We start from the raw sequence: 22129 nt of genomic DNA, 5'->3' as shown, positions 1-22129 counted from the left end.
GTGCAGGTGTATGTTTCAATCCTCTCATTTATTTGAGGGACAATGCTAAAACCCCACTGTGTGTAAAGTACAAATACTGGCATGGAACACTAAAGCCAAGAGTTAAATAGTGCCCAAATCCTAAGGAACAGAGAATAACTTTATAGTGAGAGATGCTGAACAACCCTAACTTCATGTCCTCAGTAGTTGCTTTCCAGTCTTAAAGATGTAGGTGGGTACAGATATAAGAATACTTAATGCCTGAGTCAAGGAAAGCCAATTACATAAATAAGACACACTCTGTGATACAGGGAATTTGCCTATTTTGTTAAAACCAGAAGCAATACAAGAAGATAGGACTTTGCATTGCCAAATATGGGGACCATTTGAGATCCCTGGCATGGGAGCTGTTTCTTACAGTAAATGTGAACTAGTTCAGAAGCAAAGAAGCTCCTCAAGTTAAGCACTGGCTCTAAGACCAGCTCAGAGTATTCAAATGCACAGCTAGCAGAGTACAGCCAGGGGACTGTGATAGGAACACCTCACGTGCAGGGGTAACAGTGAATCTCCTTCAGTGCTAAGGGCATTCAGGAGAAAATCCCAAAGCTTGCATGTGTTCCAGTTTGTATGGGGAGGCACACACACAAATAACCTCTGCATCCCTGCAAGAAACCAGGGAATTCTGAACATCAGAGGTACTAACAACTGGAATCCTACTGAGAATACTGTCAGTAAGGCTCAGTACTACTAGGATCAGGTTAATCTACTTCACCCTGTTATGACTTTGATAAAATGACCTGTTGAATGCAATGCACTGAGGTATTCCTGGTACACCCAAAGCAACATTCATCTAGCAAACCTGAGTTAGTGCTTACACCCCAGATACACTGACGAGCATGTGCAATATGACATCTGAATACTGGAGGACAATATCCCCAGATGACTCCTGGAGTTAACACCACCTCTCTCCTTCAGCACTCTGCCTTTTTACAGCAGTTTCTCACAGCATATATTGCATGACAAATGGTATCTTGGAAGGAAACAAGAGAAGATGCCTACACACCTTGATGTGATCCATCATAAGCTGTTTCTGTGCATATAGAAGAGAACAGTCTGGACACTTGAAAACAGACACCTTCTGGTTTTCAATGTGCTGATCAAAGTGGCGATAGAGCAAAGGTTGTAGAGTAAACACAGTGTCACACATAGAGCATTTATATATTATTCTAAAAACAGAAGTACAATAAACAGTGTCAGTCACGATGATCTCTTGCAAGAAGCACGATGTTAACTTGTTTCTCAGCTAAGCTCTGACAGGTTTCAATCATTTCACACTGCCTCAAGGTTAAGATTAAACTAAGTCAAAACATCTTCCACATTCAAAATATGGATCAGTAAGGGAAAAAAATCATTATAAAGTGCAAGCAAAAAGCCAGAAAACAACAGCATGTGCAGTTACATACATAACATCTGCTTAGGATACTCTGGAATGTCTTTAGTTGCTGAACTCACGTTATAGTTGAAGGACAATATACCCGTTTCAGGTTGCAAAGGTTTGAAGGGAGTGACTAATGCAATCACAGTCACAGCATCCAAGTGGTTTGGGTTGGAAGGGGCCTTAAAGCTCAGTTCCAACCCCCTGCCACAGGCAGGGATACCTTCTACTAGCCCAGGTTGCTCAGAGCCCCACACCTGGTAACAGAGCTCAAGTTAAATGTGGTTTTGGCAGTGTATGTGTCTGTGAACTGCCTGAATGCCAAGCCTGGACTCTGTCCATGCTCTGCAGCTGAAACCTCACAGGCTGCTATTTCCCTGTTTGTACTTACAAGCCTTTAAGGATCTGCCTATGGAAGCAATGCAGACACCACCAAAACCACAACTTCCTCTCTCAGGGCATACGTGACTTCTGACAGACACATACATGTCCCTTTTGATAGCAATGTTGTAATTAAAACTGTAGCAGAAGCTGCTCACACGTTGGTACTGTGTGAAGCAATGCAGCCATTAACATCACTTCAAAGTGCTTTCGAACTAGATATACTTAACAAAGAACCAGGTAGATACTGGACACTAAGAGCACAGTCCCTGAAAATGGTATGACAGTCAAAACTGTGTATCACAAAGTCCTGTCAACATCATCAGTGAGCTCAAATGCACTGTGTTTTAGTAGAACCTTGCCAAGTGTCTGTCCAACAGGCAACAACCAGGGGAACCATGCACCTCTCACTTCAAACACCAGGTAACAAACTCCCTTACTATCCTAGCACACCTAGAGATCCTAGCTCACAGGAACACACTTCCACATCACTCAAAAGATGCTTAGCATGCAAAAGCTTCTGCACCACAGTATGTGATTTGTCCTTCCTGGAGCTTCTTCTCTAGAAAATGAGGGAGAACACCCTTTGTACCAGCAGTATAGTACATATCCATAACCTGGCTTCATAAAGCCAATATCCCCCAAAAGAACTATCTTGGTGCCCTTCCTATGCAGTCACACTGCGGACTGAAGAAGAGAGCCACACACCAGCCTTGATTTCCCCTAAACCCCATGTAGCCTCCTGGGAACGCTGCAGGAAAGAGCTTCCCAAGCAGACAGCTGCCATTTCCCTGGATTAAATGGATCTGATTTCATCCCTCTGAGAATCCCTGCACATAAACTTCATTTCTCATCCAGCACAGGCTGACTCTGTCCTGAACCAACCGTTTGTAATGTGATTGGAAACTGCACAGTTCCCGTCACTGCCGGAGGCACGGAGCCATTTACCAGGAGGCCCCTTCCTGGGAACAGCACTGATGAGTCCCCCAGGGCCAGCCTGGCCTCTGCCTGCTCATGGGACAGAGCTCATGGGATCATTCCCCCATCCATGGCCATGCAGAGCCAACAACCTCTGCCTGCAGGTGAAGTGTGAGCTCCAGTTCAAGGTCAGACCCTGATACATTCAGTGACAGCTCAAGAGCTCCCCACTGCCAAACACAGAAGGCTGCTGCACCCTTCTGCAGTGGAGATCAAGGGACCTCATCACAGAGCATCTTGGGTGTTGGTACTACCTAGACATGGCTGTGAAAAGGAGGAAAACAGCTCCAACACTGGGAAAATCCTACCTGCACTTAAGGCAGCATCTTGATTAAAAATGGCTAATTTGAAGAGGAACACTCAGCTATGGATTCTATGATGTGTTATTACACTACAGTAGTAGCTGCTGAGAAACAGCTCAGCAGATCCAAGCCCACACCAAGAAATCCTCTGCCCTATGAGGAAAGATGCACCAGTGTGCTCTGTGCACTGGAGACACAACATGGAGTTAAGCACTTTACTCTCAGTACTGCACTTGTAGCAACAGAGGAGAAAGGAGACAGAACAAGGTCTGCAAGGAGAAGGCATGAGGCTGAGATGTGGAGCCCAGCTTTCACATGCACCAGCACCTGCCTTTAAAACAAGGACCCTGAAGCTGAGTTCCAACTGTGCCTGTGCTAACATTTCAGTAACCCCCTTTAAGCACAACTTTCCTACAAAGTGGAATTAGTTCTGCTTTAATCCAGGAACATGAGGTTACCTATTGGAAAAAAGCCTCTATAAACAGCTCTATGAATAGCATGTGTTGTGATTTGAGAGGTGAGGCTGGAGGAGGTTTAAAGCTGGCACCTTTCCCTTTGTACCACACTGGAGCTGCTCTCCTTGGGACACGACTGCCTTAGGAAGCAACAAGCAAACTCCCCACTCCCAAACCCAACAGCTTCCCTGAAACAAAGTGGAGTGGACAGGAAGAGAACAGACCCTGCAGGGAAACCACCACTGGAGCAGGGAGCAGCTGCCTGGCCACAGAACAGCCCATGAGCATCACCCGAGGTCAGCCCAGGGACCACAGCTGCCACTTCCACACCAGCCCATGACTGATGGCACTGACAGGACCAGTATTCCCATTCCCCTCAGTGTCTGTCTGTGAGCATGCAACAGGAAACAAGAACCATCTCTTCCCCCCCTTCCAACCAGCTGTTCTGAGCACCACTGCTTCCAGAACTGCCATTGCTATGTCATTACCCTCACCAAGTAACCTGCACCCCCCTGAGATCATGACACAGACCCCCCCCAACAAACTGCTGCTTGTAAGGGTCACAGGCACACAACAGAATGCAATTTGACAGTATTAAAAGGCAGGCAAGTGCAGTAGAAGATTAATTTTGCTTACTTTGGTTCGCCTATCTTGATACCAGGGTGTTGTGTGTAGGCATGGGAGTGTGTGCTGGGAGCAGATTTAAATGCCATGGGACAGATAGGACACTTGTAAAAGACTTCACAGTGACAACCTTGAATATGAGACTTGAGGGCCGCCACATCAGAGTATACAACATTGCAATGCAGGCAGCTGCAAAGAGAGCGGAGAAGAGTCAGTTCAGCCTAGCCCAAAGCAGTACTGAACGAAACGGAATCAACACTGATTTGCAAGCAAGTGCCAGAGATAAACACATATATACAACTGCATCAATCTACGTTCTGCTGTCATTCAAACCAGCCAGTCAGAATCAACATGAACAGATTTCATAGCACAAAGTAAGGAAATAGAGAGTTCCCCAGTTCAATCTGAATATCCAAGAGATACAGTCAGAACGTGGGTTCTGGGTTACAACAAAACAGACACAGGGATAGGCTATTGATTGTGGAAGGAATGCTTCAATCCGCTGCACATTCGGTTTTACAGAAGGCATTGTGACATGCAAAGGGCTGTGAGAGGTACACCCCAGAGCAGCTACCACCAACAGGGAACACCGCTTAGGAACCATTGCCACCATCTCCCTCCTTCGATTAAATGAAGCCATTGGTAATGATTCTCTGTACATGTAATCAAATGAGAGCTTGGATTGAAAAGCAGAACAAGGAGTAATTTCAGCTCAGGACAACTGAACCCAATGGCTACAGTCAGATCAGTTGTCTCCGATTGCAGCTCTGGACACAGCTTTCAGACACATACTTGTGCTCTGCTGAGAACGTGTGACCTTCCCGCAGCTATTCTAAAACAAAATGGTTAGAAATGGAGTTAATGTTAGCACATAACCCAGCAGCCCCTGGCAGTGCCACACATCAGTGCTCAACGCTCCCAAGCCCTGGAACGTGCTGCAACAGCCCTTACAAACCCACCTCCCACATGAACACATTCCTAGTGACCAGGTTGTGCAGGAAGAGTCCTACAGGTTAAACACAGCTCTCTACCCTCCCAGCATTTGCATTTGGGCATCTATGGTGGTGGTGGTCATGTATTGTTGTCATGTAAACCTCCCATTGTTTGTTGGTACTATTTCAATGCTCTGGTGATGGCAAGAAGCAGGAAACAGATGTACATTGCATTCAAGAATCCCATTCATTCCTTTGGATGTTATGAACATTATCCTTTCTTGTCTGAGCACTACATTTACATGCTTAATGCCATTAACTAAGTTCCTATCTAGCTAGTCTCTGCTCACCAATGCATTCCTCAAGTAAATGGTCCTTTTCTTTCTTAAGATCTTCCCTACTTACATAGAGTGGTACAAGATCCTCAACAGGTCTATCCCTGTGCTATCACCTCAACAGAGCGGAGTTGCCTTTACCACCTTCCCATCCCACCCTCTTTGGGCTTTATTCTCTTGTGATGTGGCACAATAAACGGTCCTCAGCATTCACCACTGTGTATTACAGCAGTTCTGAAGGACCAACCTTCCTTTCCAGGCCTGTAACAGCTTCCTTGTTCCACCTTGGAAGGATGCAATTAAACTCTAGGTTGAAAGGTTTGTTCTGACAACTGAATGTCTGGAATCAGACTGGACTCCTTTGGAAAGGCAGGTTATGCTGTTCCACAGGTGAATGCTCCATGGGGATAAGGAGATGCTGAGGAGCCCAAGGATGAAGACATTAACCTTCCCAGCTTTGCCTTGGTACCCTGGGGTCAGCCTCACCACACAGAGAAGTTCTGACTTGGTGTGACATGATGTGGATGGCACATCTTGGCCAGTTTACAGCTCCCAGTGAAGGATTTGAGTGTTGTGGTGTTGCTGGCACAGGCCAGGAGTCCTGGAGGTGATTCTGTGTATGAACTAGAGACACCGACTAGCAGGGAGTGTGTGGAGGAGGCAGATGTAAGCAATGAGGACAAGACAGACTGTGGCTTGGGAGAACCCAAAGAACTACAGAGCTGGGAGCTGGGTCAGGCCACGGAGTCAGCCTGGAAGCAGCCTGTCAATGCTGGTCCAATGCAGTCCATGTGCTCCCTCCCCAGCCACCCCAGCAAAGGAACCTGTGGCACCTGACTGTAGGTCACCCTTCTCCATCAGCAGGCTGAGGTGGGAAGGTGTCAGCAGTGCTGCCATGCAGTGTGAGAGCTCCTCACATAAACCAGGTTTTCAAGCCTTGCCAAACTGAACATCCCCATGGAATGTCTCTGAGCCCCTTTCTCAGTGGAAAACATAAGAGTGACAAAGAAGAACCAAAGGGCCAGGCTGCTTGAATGAGAAAGGTCACTTCAAGCAGTGTGGAGGTGAGGAACCTTGACCTCCCATAGGAAGGAGAGCAACCAGAGAGGTGCAGTGTACCCATCAGCATCTCCACAGTAACTTCTGGCTCTCAAGACTGAAAACCACTGTTCTACCAGAGAGAACAACCTAAACTTCAGTGTCTTCCAGAAAACTCACAAAGCCTTTCTAAGGACCTGAAATGAGGAGAATACATCTGAATTCTCTGCTGTGAAGCCCTGAGTCTGACATGTGATGAGGGACGAGATTAGCTAATATTCTGATTTAATAGCATACAGAAGTGGATGCCCCAAACCAAGCAGGATCCTAATGTGGCATTTACTCCAAGCTCTGGAGGACTAATAGCATTGTTGCCGTGACAACCTCAACCCCATGAAGCTGCATTCTACAAACAGTGCTTATGAAAATGGAAAATCACTTTTAGAAGCAGAAATTAGACATAAATTGACAACAAAAGGAATCATTATACTGACCGAAAACCAACTCTTCGGGTATAATGCAGGCAGTTCTTAGTGACATGAGTCTGGAAGTGGACAGATCTGCAGATTGCTCCACATTCAGGACACGTGTATGGAGATTTATGCTGATGAATTCTCTGGTGTGATGCAAAACTGCACTGGTTAGGAAGCAGCATCTGGCAGATATTGCATGTCTTCTAAACGATAAACCAAAATAGATGAAACAAAAGGTTTGCTTCAGCTACACACGTCTTGTGTCACACACTGTAATACAGCAAATACAAGGTTAAAGGTTATGCCTGGGATGTGAACCACAGGCAGGTGTAAGTACAGGCTCTCCTGGAGGGACAGAGCTGGCACACCCTGACACCTTGGCATCCTGAGCCATTCTGGCACAACAGAGCTCTCCAGGTACCACTGACCATGGGAGGTGCCTGTTGGTTTAGGTACTTAACAGTGCAAAGGGCCTCAGCACAACTCCAGCATCAAACCTTATGGCTTCAGTTCAGTGCAGCACCAAGTACAAACCAGAGCACCACATACACTGGCTTCACTCCTCCCATCCCTGCTCCTGAGGAATCCTTATGGCAACAGCCATAATGCCACTAAATGGACTATTGCCAGGCAGAACGTGCACAGCTGATTGCAGAATGTACAACATCTGCATGGGGCATGATGGAAACCTGCTGCATGCTGACCATCTGCCCAAACACTGACACTCTCTGGGTGCTTTGGGGATGGAACACAGAGTTCTTCCCATCACTGCAGGGCACAAAGGCCCAAACCTGTAAAAGTTCCATTTACAGGAATACATCCCTAAATCCAGAGCTGTGCTTTGCTTATGGAAGCTGCTTCACTGACCAACAGAAACACTCCTGCTCTCCAAGGCAAGTACAAAAAGGCCTTTGCACAGTCAGACTTTAACTCAACTTTAGAAGATTTTACTTTGTAAGGTTCTAATAATATTATTATTTATGACCTGGGACTTGTGACTCACACAAGTGACTTAAGCACATTGAAACAAACCCGACTCCTTCAGGATACAGGTGTTATTTAACATGGGACTGTGTCAGGCAGGAACAGAGAACAGAACAAGATCTGCAGAGATGATTCACTAACCCAGGCAGGAAGAAACCCTGAAAGCAACAACCAGGAGAAAACCCTTTGCTATGGCAGAAGTTTCTTACTGAAAACCTCCCAGTTCAGGTGACTCATTTAAATCCCTCTTAAACCCACGAAGATCCAGACCATGTAACAGCAGAATCTATCACTGCAGAAGGAACAGTTACTAACAGCTTTCACAGGAGTCTGACTTACCAGTACTAGCAACCCTGCCAGGAAAAACTAACCCATCCATTCAGTCAAGAGGAGACACTAACTCCAGAGATGGAAGGGAAAAGCCTCCATGGTCTTTATTGCACAATACTCTTTAATACTGAAGTCTAGATCTCGATTGCTTTAGCAGTTTCCAGTATTACTGCTTGGTCTTGTTCACCTGTGCACCCCATTCTTACTCCTTCCCAGAATCACATCATCTGAATGCTTTCTGTTTGAGGCTGCATGCACATGCTTGGACTCTTGTTTTAGGAGTCATTTGAAGCAGGAATGTTAACATAGAGCATGTTGTGGTCAGGCACATGGGCAAGAAGTGTGTTTCTGCATGGTTCACTTTGTGAACGCAGCCTCCATCCCAATGTCCTGAGGCAGTTAAGCAAAGACAAGCTACCATTACTCACAGTCAGGTTCAGTATCAGCACTGCTGCCAGCCAGCAGGTAGCACAGGTACATTTACTACCCCTGGGAAGGCTTTGCCTAACTAACTCTGCAGGGCTTTGAACTGTCTCCCTCACTGGAGCCTCTGTGCTGTTTGTTAAGGCCACTGGTTTGGTACTTTGATACAGTAAAATGTCTCATTCCAGCTGGCAACAGCAGAACAAGAAGCATCTAGAGGGAAAGGCAGCAGGTTTGCTTCCCGTTGTGTTTTGGGCTTAAGAGGGCCTTAACTTCCAGTCCTCATTGCAACCCACACCAAACCAAATCATCACCTGCCTGCATCTGAAGTCAGGGTCCCAGAGAAATACAAGGGTTAGAAGAAAACATGGTGGAGGTGGGAGAGAAAGATGCACAAGAGCCATGAGCATGAAGGGAACTGAGCTGTGCAGGTCCCACTTAAGAGCTGTAAATGAAACCAACATTAACATTAACCAGCCCAGATTTGCTCCTTTTTAACCCAGATGAAGGTTTCATTCAGGCAGGAAACCTGTCAGGAGGTGCTCCCATTCCCTTTAACGGGAATATTCATGGCAGTAAAATACGACAGAAAGGGAACAACTTTATAGGGAACATGTTTTAATTGCCAGGGCTCTGTTTAAAAGAAGCACTTTACCCTCACAGCAGGAGCTCAAGAACAAGAAGTAAGTGCTGAGGCTCACTGCAAGCATCAACCAGGCTGCAGTTTCCATTTCCAGAGCAATGAGGGGGCACTAAAGGAACAGGAAGCTGCAAGGAACAACTTTCCCCTAGTACATGTTTGCAAAACCCAAATGTTTGCCTTGATTCTTCCTTCCTAAGTCAAAGTATCAACCTCATCTACCTTCCCCATCTTCTGCCCTTAACAGAAAGCTGGTGCCAAGGAGTGTTTTCCAAGGGAGGAAAACAGAAGTGGGAGCAGTTCAACAGTTCCTGTGCTGGGTGTTCCACCAGAGCTGCAGTGCTAAGGTAGGTAATGAAACACAACATGAAACCCCACAGAACTGAAACCTGCTGGTTGATCCATGAAAAGGACTAAGAACAACAGTTCTGAAGAGGGTATTTCAATAAGGAACATTTACAACTACATTTATTAAGTGTTCTTTGAAAATGGAACCAGAGGAAAACAGCTTCTTTTACCCCAGTGCTTTGCAGCAACAAGGCGTTTTTGTTCTGTGATTTAAACCTGGCAATCACAGCCTAGGAAGCCAAGGTTCAGGCCTTGTTCCTGCATCAGTTCCTCCCTGACCAGCAGCCCCTGTGTACCCACACTCACCTTTCCCCCTAACTGCACTCGTACTTGGACAATCTCAGTTGTTCTGCTGTAGTAAGTCACCAAGACAAACAGCAGCTAGCAGGGCAACAGCAACAGGGCAAAAGCACCAGGGAAGGGCAAAAGGGCTTTCTACAAACCTGTTCAGTTCACCTGCTCCTACCAAAAAAGCCCCACAGAAAGTGAGTCCATCACTTTGCTCTTCCCTAGTGTTTCCTTTCTATCCTTACCTCACGCTCCCAACCTATGCTGTCTCTCATCCTCTTGCTTTACCTAATGCCTAATTGCTTGATTTTATAGGACCAAGAAGAGCAGAGTTTTCATGGAGACTACTGGAGTGTATCACACCTAACTGACCTATCACAGAAGAGACATCTAAGACCAGTAAGTACCAGCAAAGCTAAAAACCTGTTACTGACACGAGCTACTGCAGAACATACAGTCAGCCATTAGACACTGTTCACAACTGCAGCCAGACCTAAGGACAGAACACATCCTGCTAACTCCTTTCCAACAAGAAGCTTAACTAAACTCACTGGAGGCAGGCACATCTGTAGTATCTTACAAGCAGAAATTCACTCCTATCACACTTCACTGGGAATCCAGGTGATTTCAGCCCAGGCAGTAAAGGAGCCACATAATCCACACAGTCAAGATGACTTCCACACTTAAATCTGTCTACTCTAGCTGTAGTGGTGGGTGCAGTGCAACTGCCTCATGGCCAGAGAACAGCTCTGAGGTTTACTGAACAGATTCTGGCAGGAACCTCTATATGCTCCTATAACAAGGGGGTTTTTCCCTAACTGCAGCACTTACAATTGCTGTGCAGTTCCCAGGAATACACCTGGGACATTCCTGTCCCTATCTGAGCATGTCTGCAGGTCTGCAGCTTCCACACAGCAAGAAGCTGCCACACCAAGCTCAGGTGAATGCTTTGAGACACACCAGAATCCTGTTTAATTGGCACACCCCAACAGAAACCCAAGTGTATCATTGAACAAACAAGCTCAGCTCCTGTAGCATTACAGAATCCATCGCACACTGATTGTATTAGTGTTTATTGAATGAGGTGTCTCTTTCACATTAGGCCACAGACTAATTTGAAGGTGGTTTGGAAGTTTGGCTCATTTGTGACTGTAAGAGGAGAGCCAACACAAAGGAACAAATGGGCACACAGCAAGAGATGCATGTGAGTGAACCCCATGTCACTGGTGGAGAGGGACCTGAGGAGACAGCATGCATCTCCTGTCAAAGGAGTCTGTGTGCCATTTATTCACTGTCCCTGGAGGCAAGAGGAGTGCCTGGCTCAGCCATGGGGTGGATGAAACCAGTACAAACTGGAGACAAATGGAGACTGAATCACTTGATCACTCAGATTGAAGAGATGGGCTCTTAGTGAGGGTGCCAATTAAGTGGATTCCACAGGATGCTCACATTCCAAAGCACAGGAAAAGATCATCAAACCCCCTTAGTAAGGACCAGTATGATAACATTCAGCTGCAAGAAAGCTAATGCTGAGTGTCAGCAAAACTAGACAGGGTCAGTATTAGACTTCAGAGCCTAAGAAAAAATCTAAGGAAGCTCTTACTTAAACAGTGTTGACATTCACTATGTAAGTGCTTGCAAGGGTGTTGGGTGGTTTTCATTATCATTTAATCACGGAGGTTCAGATAAATAACAGCTAAATCAAAGTAAACCCATATCCGAAGTCTCCTAGGCTTAGAGGCGAAACATGGGAATGTAAACGTATGATACTCTACTTGTCCACTCGTGTCTGCAGCCTGCTGGAAATGAGTTGCAAGAGATGTCTCATCTTGGAAAACTTCACTGCACTCCAAACACTTTAGACTATGTCTACAGAGTTTGGAGGGGTCTTCATCCAGGGGCATGGCTGGGATGACAGGTGTGCTTGCTGGGGCCGAGATCACCGTCCCCGTTAAGCCAGGCTGGACCTTGGTGACCGCGTGCGTGCTGACCCCCCCCGGGCTCTGAAGCATGGATGCAGCTGTATTGCTTGAAGGAGATGCTATCATCTGATCTGCTGGGACCGGTTTTAGGATGAGGTGGGAACACTGCATCACAACTCCCTTCTCCTTGTGGCCACGGGCGTGCGAGAGGAGGCTGCACTTGTTGTAGAAGACCAAGTTCTTAGTGCAGTGGTTACAGGTCACCTCGATCCGCACGCTCCGCCTGTCGTAGTGCTGGGTCAGGCTCTTCTCCAGGGCAAAGGAGTCCCCACACTCCAGACACTTGTAACCTCGCGTTGGTAACGTTATCCCGGCGCTGGCAGGGGGGCTCAGGTTTGGGATGTAAACTGGGACGGGGTTCACACTACTGAGCACCTTGTTGAAGGCTTCCACAACAGAACTCTGTAGGGATGACACCACCTGCACCCGAGACACCTTCTTGGATGGCTGTGAGGCTGCTGCAGAGATGATTGCCTGTTTTATCTGCTGCTGAGGTTTCGTTAGCACTTGGCGGAGTTCAGAGGTGCTCTGGGCACCTTGAGGCAGGAGGTTAAGGTTGGCAAGATGCACTGTCTTTGGCACGAGTTTGGCACTGGCCAGGCTCGATGCTGGCACCACAACAGTCTGCTGCTGGATGGCATTGGCAGCTTTGATGATGGCGCTGCTGGCGCTCTGCACCGAGGCAGCAGATATGACAGTGGCTTTCACGGTGGTGTTGTTAGCAAGCTTCAAGTTAATCACTTGAGAACCTGCTGTTTTAACTGCTGAGACAGGCAGAAAGGCAGTAGCCACAGGTTTGATAGTGACCTGTTTTGGTGCGAGCTCTGCAGATCCAACTGCATTGGTAACAACCGTGGACTGGAGAGGAGCCCTGGGAGGGGAGGAGAGCACAGCAGCAGAGCTTGGCGAGGACAGCAGCGATGCCATGGAAGTGACCATGGGAGCAGTCTGCTCTGCCTTCTTGCCAGAGTCCAGCTCAAGCTCTGGCAACACTCGGGTAACAGTTCTCTTGATCTCCCCTGAAGAAGTCTTGATGGTTTTGATGCGAACCTTGGGGATTGCTGGTGTGGAGCCTGCAGGAGAAGAGGGAGAACCTTTGCTGCTGTTCTCACTGGACACACTCCTGGGGCTGTCAGGGGGTTTCAGGGATGGCTTCTTAGCACCATCAATGAGGCTCTGGGATTCAGGTGATTTCTCCACAGCCCTGGGACTCTCACTCATGTCCTTAGGTAGAGGAGAAGATTCTCCTGAATTAGACTGTAAATCCTTAGTGGGATCTGTAGCTGCCTTCTTAGCACTCAGGGCTGCAATGGCAGCAATGCACGAAGAGAGCTTTGCTGATGACTTTGCTTTGGACTGTGCAATGCTGCCGAGATTCGTTTCACCTTTCTCAGCCCCCAGTTTCCCATCGAGTGCCCTGTTCTCAAGCAGCTTCTCAGGACTGTCCTTCAGCAGTTTGTCCTCTGCTTTGCGAGCTTTAAAGGGCTCATAGACACTTAAGTTCATGGAGTTTGTCTCTGCCTCTCGTTTGGCAACTTTACTTTTATCTAGACTACCTGAAACTGAGATTCCAGATTTCATCAAGTTCTCCCCTCCAAGTGCCTTTAGTTTGTCATATTCCTGCTGGGATATAGACCCTGCCAGGACGTTAGCTCTGAAGCTCGCCCGCATCTCCTCTTTGTCCGGGGGGTCATCCACCTCGATCTTCTCATCATCATCAAATTCTTCAGCACTTGATATGGGGCTAAACTGGTTAAAAGCTGAATCCTTGAGTGTGGTCTCAGCAGCTGACCCATCATCTTTAAGTGACTTCCCTTCATCTTTGCTGTAGCTGTCAAGAGCCGATGAGCTTAGGAAGCCATTGTGCAAGCCATTGCCTGTGGAATGGTGCCCGTCCTTGTCCACTCCTTCAGAAGAATCAATGGTGCGCACGTTCTTCACAATGACACTCACACCAACGTCTGATGATGATGGGGCATGAGCATCTTCATCTGTGTGAGCATTCTGTTTGATGTGGCTTTCGTGGTCATCATGGCCAGATTCAATAGCTGCTTTTGGATCAACCATGTCTGGAATGTCAAAGGCTGCAAGAAGGTCATCAAAATCTGGGGTCTTCATATCCCCCATGGTCATGTATTTGATTGTAAGCAGATCTGTAAAACAAGCAGAAAGTCATCACCTCAGTACGTGAAGCTCTTATAGCACAGGCTTGCATCAGATCAGCATATGCCCACGTATGCCATGCAAAAAGGTGTTATTTCACCTCTGAAGTAATACTGTCAGAAGTGATACATCCCAGAACAGTGTTCCAGTGCCAGTGCACAGTCACATTAGAGCACAGCTACAGTCTGCCCCTGACTTCAGACTCTAACCCAGTCATTGCATTCTAGCACAGATTTCTCTTCAATGACTTGTTCCTGCCTCTCTACATCCACAATGACTACAGGAAGATACCCAGATTTCCAGGACAGTAACATGAGGCACAATTCCTCCTAAGTCTCCTTAACATCTGTGTTATCAGTCTCAGGACTAAAGATGGTAACAGGTATGTTTCTACTAACAGCTTAAGACTGTTGCACTCTGTTCTGTCAGTTAAATGGCTTGACAAGAACTCTGCAGTGTCTTACAGTGCTTTCTTGCAGCAGCTCCAGTGAAGGACCTGCACACTACTCCTGACAGGTCTCACCTACCCATAGACCTCCCATAACAGATTCCACAACCTCCAATGTTATTTATTGCAGTTAGCCACAATTTTCCCTGTCTTACAGACAGCAAAATCACCAAGTTCCTGTGGGAATGAGATGGAAGAGATTCCAGGGACCAAAGCCTATCAGATCCATGTAAAACCACACAACTGACACAGTGTTTCATGGTTTGAGACACTGGTTATTTGCACTGACTGTACATCTGTCCATAGGTGTCTTTAGTTACAATACACACTCAAAAAGTACTAGAAAGTCTTCCTAGTCTAAACCTCCCTCTAATTACATACACTGGAGTTTAATTAACCTTTAGCAAGAGCAGTGTATGAAGTAAAGGCCCACTTAGATGTACCTGGATGACATAGAGTGTAAGAGCATGGCAGAGGAGCTACATTCGTCCTCTTCTGAGCAGCTCAGGCTAATGCTACACTGGGAACCGAGAGGCTTGCAGAGCTGGGAGCATAAATCCATCCTCAGGGAGCACACAGTGTGAAGCTGCAGGTGCCTGTTAGGTGTCTGCAGAAGGAACAACTCCTGTGCTCCAACAGAGCATGAGAATGGGATGGTTTCTTCTCCATGGGCACCCAGAATTATTGCTGCCCTTATGAAGTGTATCATTTGAAGGTGCAGTATATAAACTATGTTTCCATCACAGCTGCCACAGTGTGGCTGCTGGAGTTACATTCCTCCCTTTTCTTCCTCTGAAAACCTTTCCCTAACTCCTGTCCTTAGGGATGAAACTTCACCTTTTATCCAGGATCAGAATCAACTCATCCCCTGCCTGCCAGACAAGCTGTTAGCTAAGTCCTCTGGGCCAACATGATGTCTGCAAACACTCCAGAGCAGGAAATGAGGCAAGTTCCTGGTTCCCTTGGAAATGGCCATTATCCAGGAGCTGGAGCTGCTTTGGAAAGTGCTGAGAGCAAAGCTCAGTGTCTGCAGAGACACCCAGAGGTGGAGGAGCCAACATCACAGGGCTGGCACTAAGATGGTCTTCAGCACTGAACCAACAAACAGCCCACAAGGTGCAGTCCAGGACACATTCCTCAGCCTGAACAACACAATCAGACGTGAAGGAACAACCTGCAAGACCCCAAGTCTTTGTCCCAACCAGAACTGCTTCCAGTTTTCATTCCTAACCCCAGCAGGCTCTGGATACACTTCTGAACAGCAGGAGGAAAGGGTCCAGGTTTCCACTGTTCACTGCCTGCCTTTTCCCACTGAGCCCTTGTCCTCCAGCCCATCTGTAACACATTCCAGTGAAGCACTCACTTGGGTAATCACATCAAACCAAGACCCAGTCCATGGGAACTCCACTGACAGCAGCAAACAGGGCAGGAACTGGATGCTACACCATGAGGAACAGTTAAATTGTTGTCAGCCTGTTGGGGCCTTTAGCTGGGAAGCCTAAGGCTGTACTCAAAGCCTTTAGGAGGCTGATATCCAGCACAGAGAGGAAAACATCTGTAAGATGTGATGTATCCAGGAGCTTCTGTCCTGTTATCAGGGTCCCAGAGACCATTCTCACATCCTGCTCTCCTACAGAAGCCACTTGTTACAGGCATTTCCCACTGTTCTTTCAGGGCTGTGAAAACACAATCCCTGAGCCACCACCTTTCAGTGTCTGCTATGTCTGGTAGCCAACAACTGCTACAGTTACACTGGTAGGTTCCCAGTTAGACACACTGTTCCAGGACTGAATTCTGGTAACTCACTAAGCACTTCCCAACAGGAGTATGGATTCCTAAGTAACATAGGAACAAAATGCCTACAGAGGGAGGCTTAACCAGCATAAAAGCAGTTGTAAATGAAGTTTCTGTATTGTTATGCCAAGAAATCTCATCAGGTAGAGAAGACTTAAGTGATTAAATGAGAATTACAGTAACATATATCCAAGCATTAGGCAAACAGGAGCCTAATACACAGCTTAGGAGCAGTTCATTAGTTATTTGAGCTATATTAGTAATGAGGACTGACTAATACTCTTGATTATTTGCTTTGACAGCTCCTATGTGAAGGACAGACAGCAGAAATCTGCTCCTGCAACCCCCAAACCTGCCTCAGGAAATGAGAACCACATCAAATCACAACCTGCTGCGGTTCCAATGCTCAGCAGGCACCAGGATATGCATGAGGCCACTTTAACCACAGTCAGCAATGTCTGTCATGTTCACAGGACATACAGGTTCCCTTCCCCTTATCAAAGCTCCCACAGCTGGTTACTGGTGTACAACTCAGATTCCTGCTTCCAGGGATAATAGGGATTCCCTTCATAACAGAGCATTTTGATTCTGTAGGATAAAGGCCTCATTGACCATGCAAGGATCACTATGGTCATGCCAGTCCTTATCTTGGCTTAGTACAGGCTGTTTTATATCTGTTATTTCAACATTAACCACCTTGTCTATCTGCCTTAGGAAGAAAAGGGGACTCCAAGCCAGAGGTTTCCAACAGGCATCCACAGAACCTGACAACAGGGACCTCTGACCTCCAACGTCTCTGCTCAAAGCAGGGTCAGCACCAGCAAGACCCACAGCACATGGGGCTGAACTGACCAGCTCTATCCACAGCTGCCCGAATGAAGACAACCTGTACTTGGCAAGAGATCCGGTTATGGTTTTGGGCCTCACAACTTCCTGGTTCTTCCTAACACAGCCATGAACTCATGACAAGCAGGTAAATCCCCAACCCCTTCCTGTTGCAATCTAGTTAAAACCAATGATGATGCTTTAAATGGGCAGCACAGTAATGCATGAATAATTCAGATGTACAACAGTAACGAATGAAACACTGAGATTCCCAATTTAACACCAATGTGAATCACATTCTAAAGAGCATTTGCTTCCTGCCTGTTTCCTTTCATGGACTTTGGTTAAGTGGGTGGCTATTCTTGCTCAGAACCAGCACGAAGCAGCCACAGACAGTCATGGTAAGAGCACTCAAGGCAGGCAGGGCCCTCCCCTGCACCACCAGCAACAAACAGGCCCTAAAACATTAGGGTGTTTTGTTTTCCTGTTAAACATACACCCCCCACAACCTGTGCACATATTTACATTCTAACACACATCAATACTTGCAAGTAAAGCAAAGTTAGATAATTCATTCCAAAGAGCTTGAGAAATCCTCCCCCTTCTTCCCAAGATGAGCTCCCTGAGACAGGCTCAATGCAGAGATCAGGGCTGCTGATGCAGAGAGCAGCATCTTCCTCTGGAACTGGTGCAAATCAGACCCTCCTGGTGAAGAGCATTTACAAACACCATGAGACCAAACAAAGGGCACTCACCAGCACCACTGCAGGCTCCAGCATCTATGCGGGTTGCTCATCTGACAGCCTGCAGAAAGCTCTCCACTGCAAAGCTCCTTGCTCAGAATGAGGGTACAGCTCATGCTCAAACCCCAGTCACAACAGGTACACACCTCACATCTCAAGGACTTACATTTTAACACTGCTTAGAAAGAAAAGTCAACCCAAAAGGTGCTCTCATGGAGCATAGGAATTGTAGCTGACACATGCATCAGCATCAGCATCAGCAACAGACACTATTCCTATCATGCAACAAGGATTCAGGTTTGCAAGCATCATTCTGCCACAGATGTCTGCAGGCAAATACAGAACCTCTGCATCCCTCTTCTGAGCAAGAGGCACAGAAATCAGCACAGTGATCTGGGCAGCATTGTGCTCACCACACAAGCTATTTACTGCCCCATCACACCCCATTGCAGCTGCACTAAACCCCAGCCCACCATCACTCCAGGCTGAACATCAGCATGCTCTTTTCACTCTGCCACAGTTAATATCTCCATACCTTACGTAATCTGCTGCAGTCAGATAGGAAGAGGTTCCCTGGTATTGTCAGTCCCTGGTGCAGGCACCCAGCCTGTCGCCAGCCTCCCACAGCTTACCCACATCTACAGCCTCTCAAGGCTTCCAAGCCAAGACCCTCACTTCCCACCAGGACAGAGCATTTCCAGGGGGTTGCCTCCATATTGATCCTGCTTGGAGCCAGCACAGGCAGGGCTGGGGAGGGCTCTGAAAACCATCCTGGTTCAGATGCTAGAGCTGCTGGTTTCCTGTTCTAGGAGGTAACAGCTCTAGCAGAGAATCCCCAAGGCAGAACGTTAGTGTTCCAATGTAAGCCCTAAGAGCCTTTGTTCTTCCCCTTGCCAGATTCATCACTGCTGCTTCCCTCTCCCCTCTCTGAAGCCTTCAGCTTCCACAAGACCCAAACCGGTTCCAGTCTAAGCACACATCTATTTGTCAGGTGAGAGGGGGAAAAGTCCCCTCTCCATTACCCCCTGCTCTGAGTGAGAAGCAGCCACCCCAGGAGCTGCTGCCCTGCCCAGCCGCTTCCAGGCTCATGTCATCACTGCACAACGTTATCAGTCATGCAGCTAATAACCGGCTGCAGCTCCATCACCCCCTGAATGCAGCTTCCCAAAGCCCTCCTGGTTCCAGCAGCTTAGAAACACCATCATCCCCTTCCCTTCATACGGGTACTTTGCTATGGAGCTATATTAAGCACAGATTTAACACTCAAGACCTGAACTCAGAAGCCAGACTTTGGCCAAAGAAGCAACCTTGAAACAACCAGAGAGCACATAGTGAGTGCTGTAACAGTTCAGTGCCATGTGCTCCGCAGTGTCTGACTGTCACTCAGAGGCCTGTTCCTGCCCCACATTGTTACACAAACACACAGCTGCAGACAAGACATTGCAGTTCAAACACTGTATCCAGCCCAAGATATCAGTAGGTCTTACAAATAAATAACAGCTTTAATCCCGTTAAAGCTGGAGGACGTTAATAGCATTTCTTCAGTAACACTTAAACAGTCACCTCCTTACTGACGTGTGCAGCTTCACCTGGCACATACATGTACCTTCATTCACACCCAAACAGCACCGCTCACCTGCTGAACCTTGACCTCTGAAAGGTATTTAGCCACTGCTCAGTGCCTGCCGCATGACCTCTGCAATATGAAAGGGTTAAAGGCAGCCCCAGTCAATAGGCCTACAAGGAAAGAAAGAGACAACAGGAAAGCAGTATGGCTCCCAGCCCCTCTGCAGCCTGCTGCACAATGCACGGCTTCCTCCTGGCCTTACAGCCACAGCACCCCCGACCCCCCAGCCTCACAGCAAAGAAACCAGCATGCAAACAGCATTCCTCAGGCACAAGCATCGCCACAATTCCAGGTCATTGCAGCCGGTTTATTCGGTGCACAACCAGTGTCCCACCCTTGCAAAGCACAAGGATTTGAATCAGGGTCACACATCTCAGCTCTTGCCCGTTCCTTAAGCACGAACAGCCCAAGTCACCTCAGTTACTGCAAACATCCAGAACCCTCTATGGTTAGCCACATACCAGTGCTGTGTGTCTACAGTGTGCATTCACATACTGGGTTGGGATGGTGTCTGTCTGCAAGCTCCTCTGCTTTTGGCTGCCATGACGGGAGGAAGCTCTCCCACTGTAGCAGCTCAGTGACTGCATTGTGTTCAGGAGCTGATCCGCCTCAAACCAGTTCCAGCCGGTTCTGGTCACCCTACATAAAAGCTATGGCAACCCTGGCGGAGCTGCCAGCGAGTCCCTGCAATGGCGCTGTCCCTGCGCCCCCCCCGGCCCCACGGCTGCCCCACGGCTGCCCCACGGCTGCCCCACAGCTCCCGGCCCTGCTCCCCACTCACCGGCCACGGCTGAGCCGTGTGCGAGCCCGTCCGGAGCGAACAAAGGGCCGGAGCCAGCGCAGGGCAGGGGCGGCCGCGGCTCCGCTGCCCCCGGGGCGGCCGCACACGGTCCCCTCCCGGCCCGGGGGCTGCTCCGACGGCATCGGGGGTGCGGAGCCCGGAGCGGCTGCGGGAGCTCCCAACGTCCCTGCCGCACGGCGCCCATTGGGTACTGCAGGCACCGCAGACACCGCAGCCGGGTACGGCAGCCGGTACCGGAGCCACCGCAGGCACCGCAGCCGGTACCGCAGCCGGTACCGCAGGGCTCCGCTGCCCCCTCCCCGTGCTCGGGTCCTCCGCTCCCGGCCCTGCTCCCACCTCTGCCGGTGCAGCCGCTCCGATCCCCGCTCCGATCCCTGCTCCTCCTCTGCCCGCCGGGGCCTTCCCGCAGGCCCAGCCCGACCCTCGTGCTCCCCGCTCCGTTACTCACCGGCCCCGGTCCCGGCGGTGACCGGTCCCCGCTAGGCTCCAGGCCGCATCCTGCTCCGCTCGGGCTCTGGAACCGGAGCACAGGCCTCGGTACAACCTTCACCCCCCGCTCCCTGCGGAGCCCGCTCGGCTCCGGCTCCCGCATCCCCCCATCCCCGGAGCTCTTCCGCTGCCGCCGCCCCCCCCACCCGCGGACCCGGCCCCGGCCCTGCCCGACCGGTGCCCCCGAGGCCCCGGCGGACAAGGGGCTGGGACCGGTACTGGAGCCGTGACCGGTACCGGAGCCCGAGCACAACCGAGCACACACACACACCTGCGGCCTGGGCCTGGCCGGGAGCGGTGGAACAGAGGGGGCTGCCTCGGGCAGTGCTGCTGTGGATGCGGAGCCGGAGCCGGCGCTGAGCACTGCGGCCAGGCCGAGGCCTCCGTCAGCCGGGGGGGGATCCCCACTGAGCCCGGCCTGAGCCCCGGTTTGAGCCCCGGTGCGGGCCCGGCCTGAGCCCTGCTCTGAGCCCGGCCTGAGTCCCGGCCTGAGCCCGGTGCAGGGGCAGGGACGGAGCCGCCCCCAGGGAGCCCAGGCCCCGTCTGCAGCCGAGCGCTGCGGGCAGAGCAGGGCCCGTCCACCGGCAGCAGCCTGCGGTTAACGGAGGGACACGGGTCCTGGAGCTGCCTTTGTGCCATAGAACATGTGCAAGGGGCAGCGGGTGTGGGTCTGTGGGAACCACTGCACTGGAGAGCATGAGAGGCTGTGAACACACAACACCCGGATCAGGGCTGGCCTCGAGGCCTGGGTTTTACTGACAACACAGACAACAACTACAGACAATAACTACAGACAATAACTACAGTCAATAACTACAGATTCTGGTTGAAACAAGGCTGGTTTGTGACCACCTCTTCCGCGGCAGTGAGGTCCCAAAGGCCTCAGCAGCATCCCCAGCACAGCCCCCATGGCAGGAGGCTGCAGCAGGGCCTGAGCTCCCAGCAGTGCATGGGGAGCTCCTGCTGCTCACACTGGGACATCCCATGTACACATCCCAGCTGGTTCTGACCCCCAGACCCACAGTGAACTGCTCCGGGTCCAGCCGGGCAGGGAGTGAGCCTGGGAAGTCCATAGGTTTGAATAGAACACATTGATTTGATGCATTGATACAATAAACAGATTCATGTCCTGCACTGGGTTTAATGTAACAGAAGGGCCATGGAACTCATCCTGTGTGAGCCTGGAACTCATCCTGTGCCAGCCTGGGGCTCATCCTGCTGGAGCCTGGGGCTCATCCTGCTGGAGCCTGGGGCTCATCCTGCTGGAGCCTGGGGCTCATCCTGCCAGTGCAGTTAGAATGAGGCCATTGT

The 22129-nt window shown here is 49.3% G+C and overlaps 1 protein-coding gene across 9 annotated transcripts in view; it reads right to left on the bottom strand.

Moving 5' to 3' along the window:
- Window positions 1–21120, bottom strand: part of LOC101881840 (zinc finger protein 532) — a 28486-nt gene extending 7366 nt beyond the window's left edge. Inside the window, exons 1-6 of one of the 9 annotated variants that reach the window (XM_034073643.1) lie at window positions 20309–20336; window positions 19537–19637; window positions 11721–14080; window positions 6954–7135; window positions 4167–4343; window positions 1043–1205 (exon numbers count right to left, since the gene is read on the bottom strand). In XM_034073643.1, coding sequence (XP_033929534.1) covers window positions 1043–1205; window positions 4167–4343; window positions 6954–7135; window positions 11721–14060 — 2862 coding nt within the window. In that variant the 5' untranslated portion in view covers window positions 14061–14080; window positions 19537–19637; window positions 20309–20336. Of the gene's footprint in view, window positions 1–1042; window positions 1206–4166; window positions 4344–6953; window positions 7136–11720; window positions 14081–19536; window positions 19638–19988; window positions 20093–20308; window positions 20474–20665; window positions 20709–20777; window positions 20846–21089 lie in introns of those variants that run through there. The other 8 variants (XM_031054803.2, XM_031054802.2, XM_034073646.1 and 5 more) reach the window with 8 other exon arrangements.
- Between the last annotated feature and the right edge of the window lie 1009 nt (window positions 21121–22129).

Source organism: Melopsittacus undulatus (genome assembly GCF_012275295.1).
Source record: "Melopsittacus undulatus isolate bMelUnd1 chromosome W unlocalized genomic scaffold, bMelUnd1.mat.Z SUPER_W_unloc_1, whole genome shotgun sequence".
NCBI lineage: Eukaryota > Metazoa > Chordata > Aves > Psittaciformes > Psittaculidae > Melopsittacus > Melopsittacus undulatus.
This window is presented reverse-complemented; position numbering and strand designations above follow the sequence as displayed.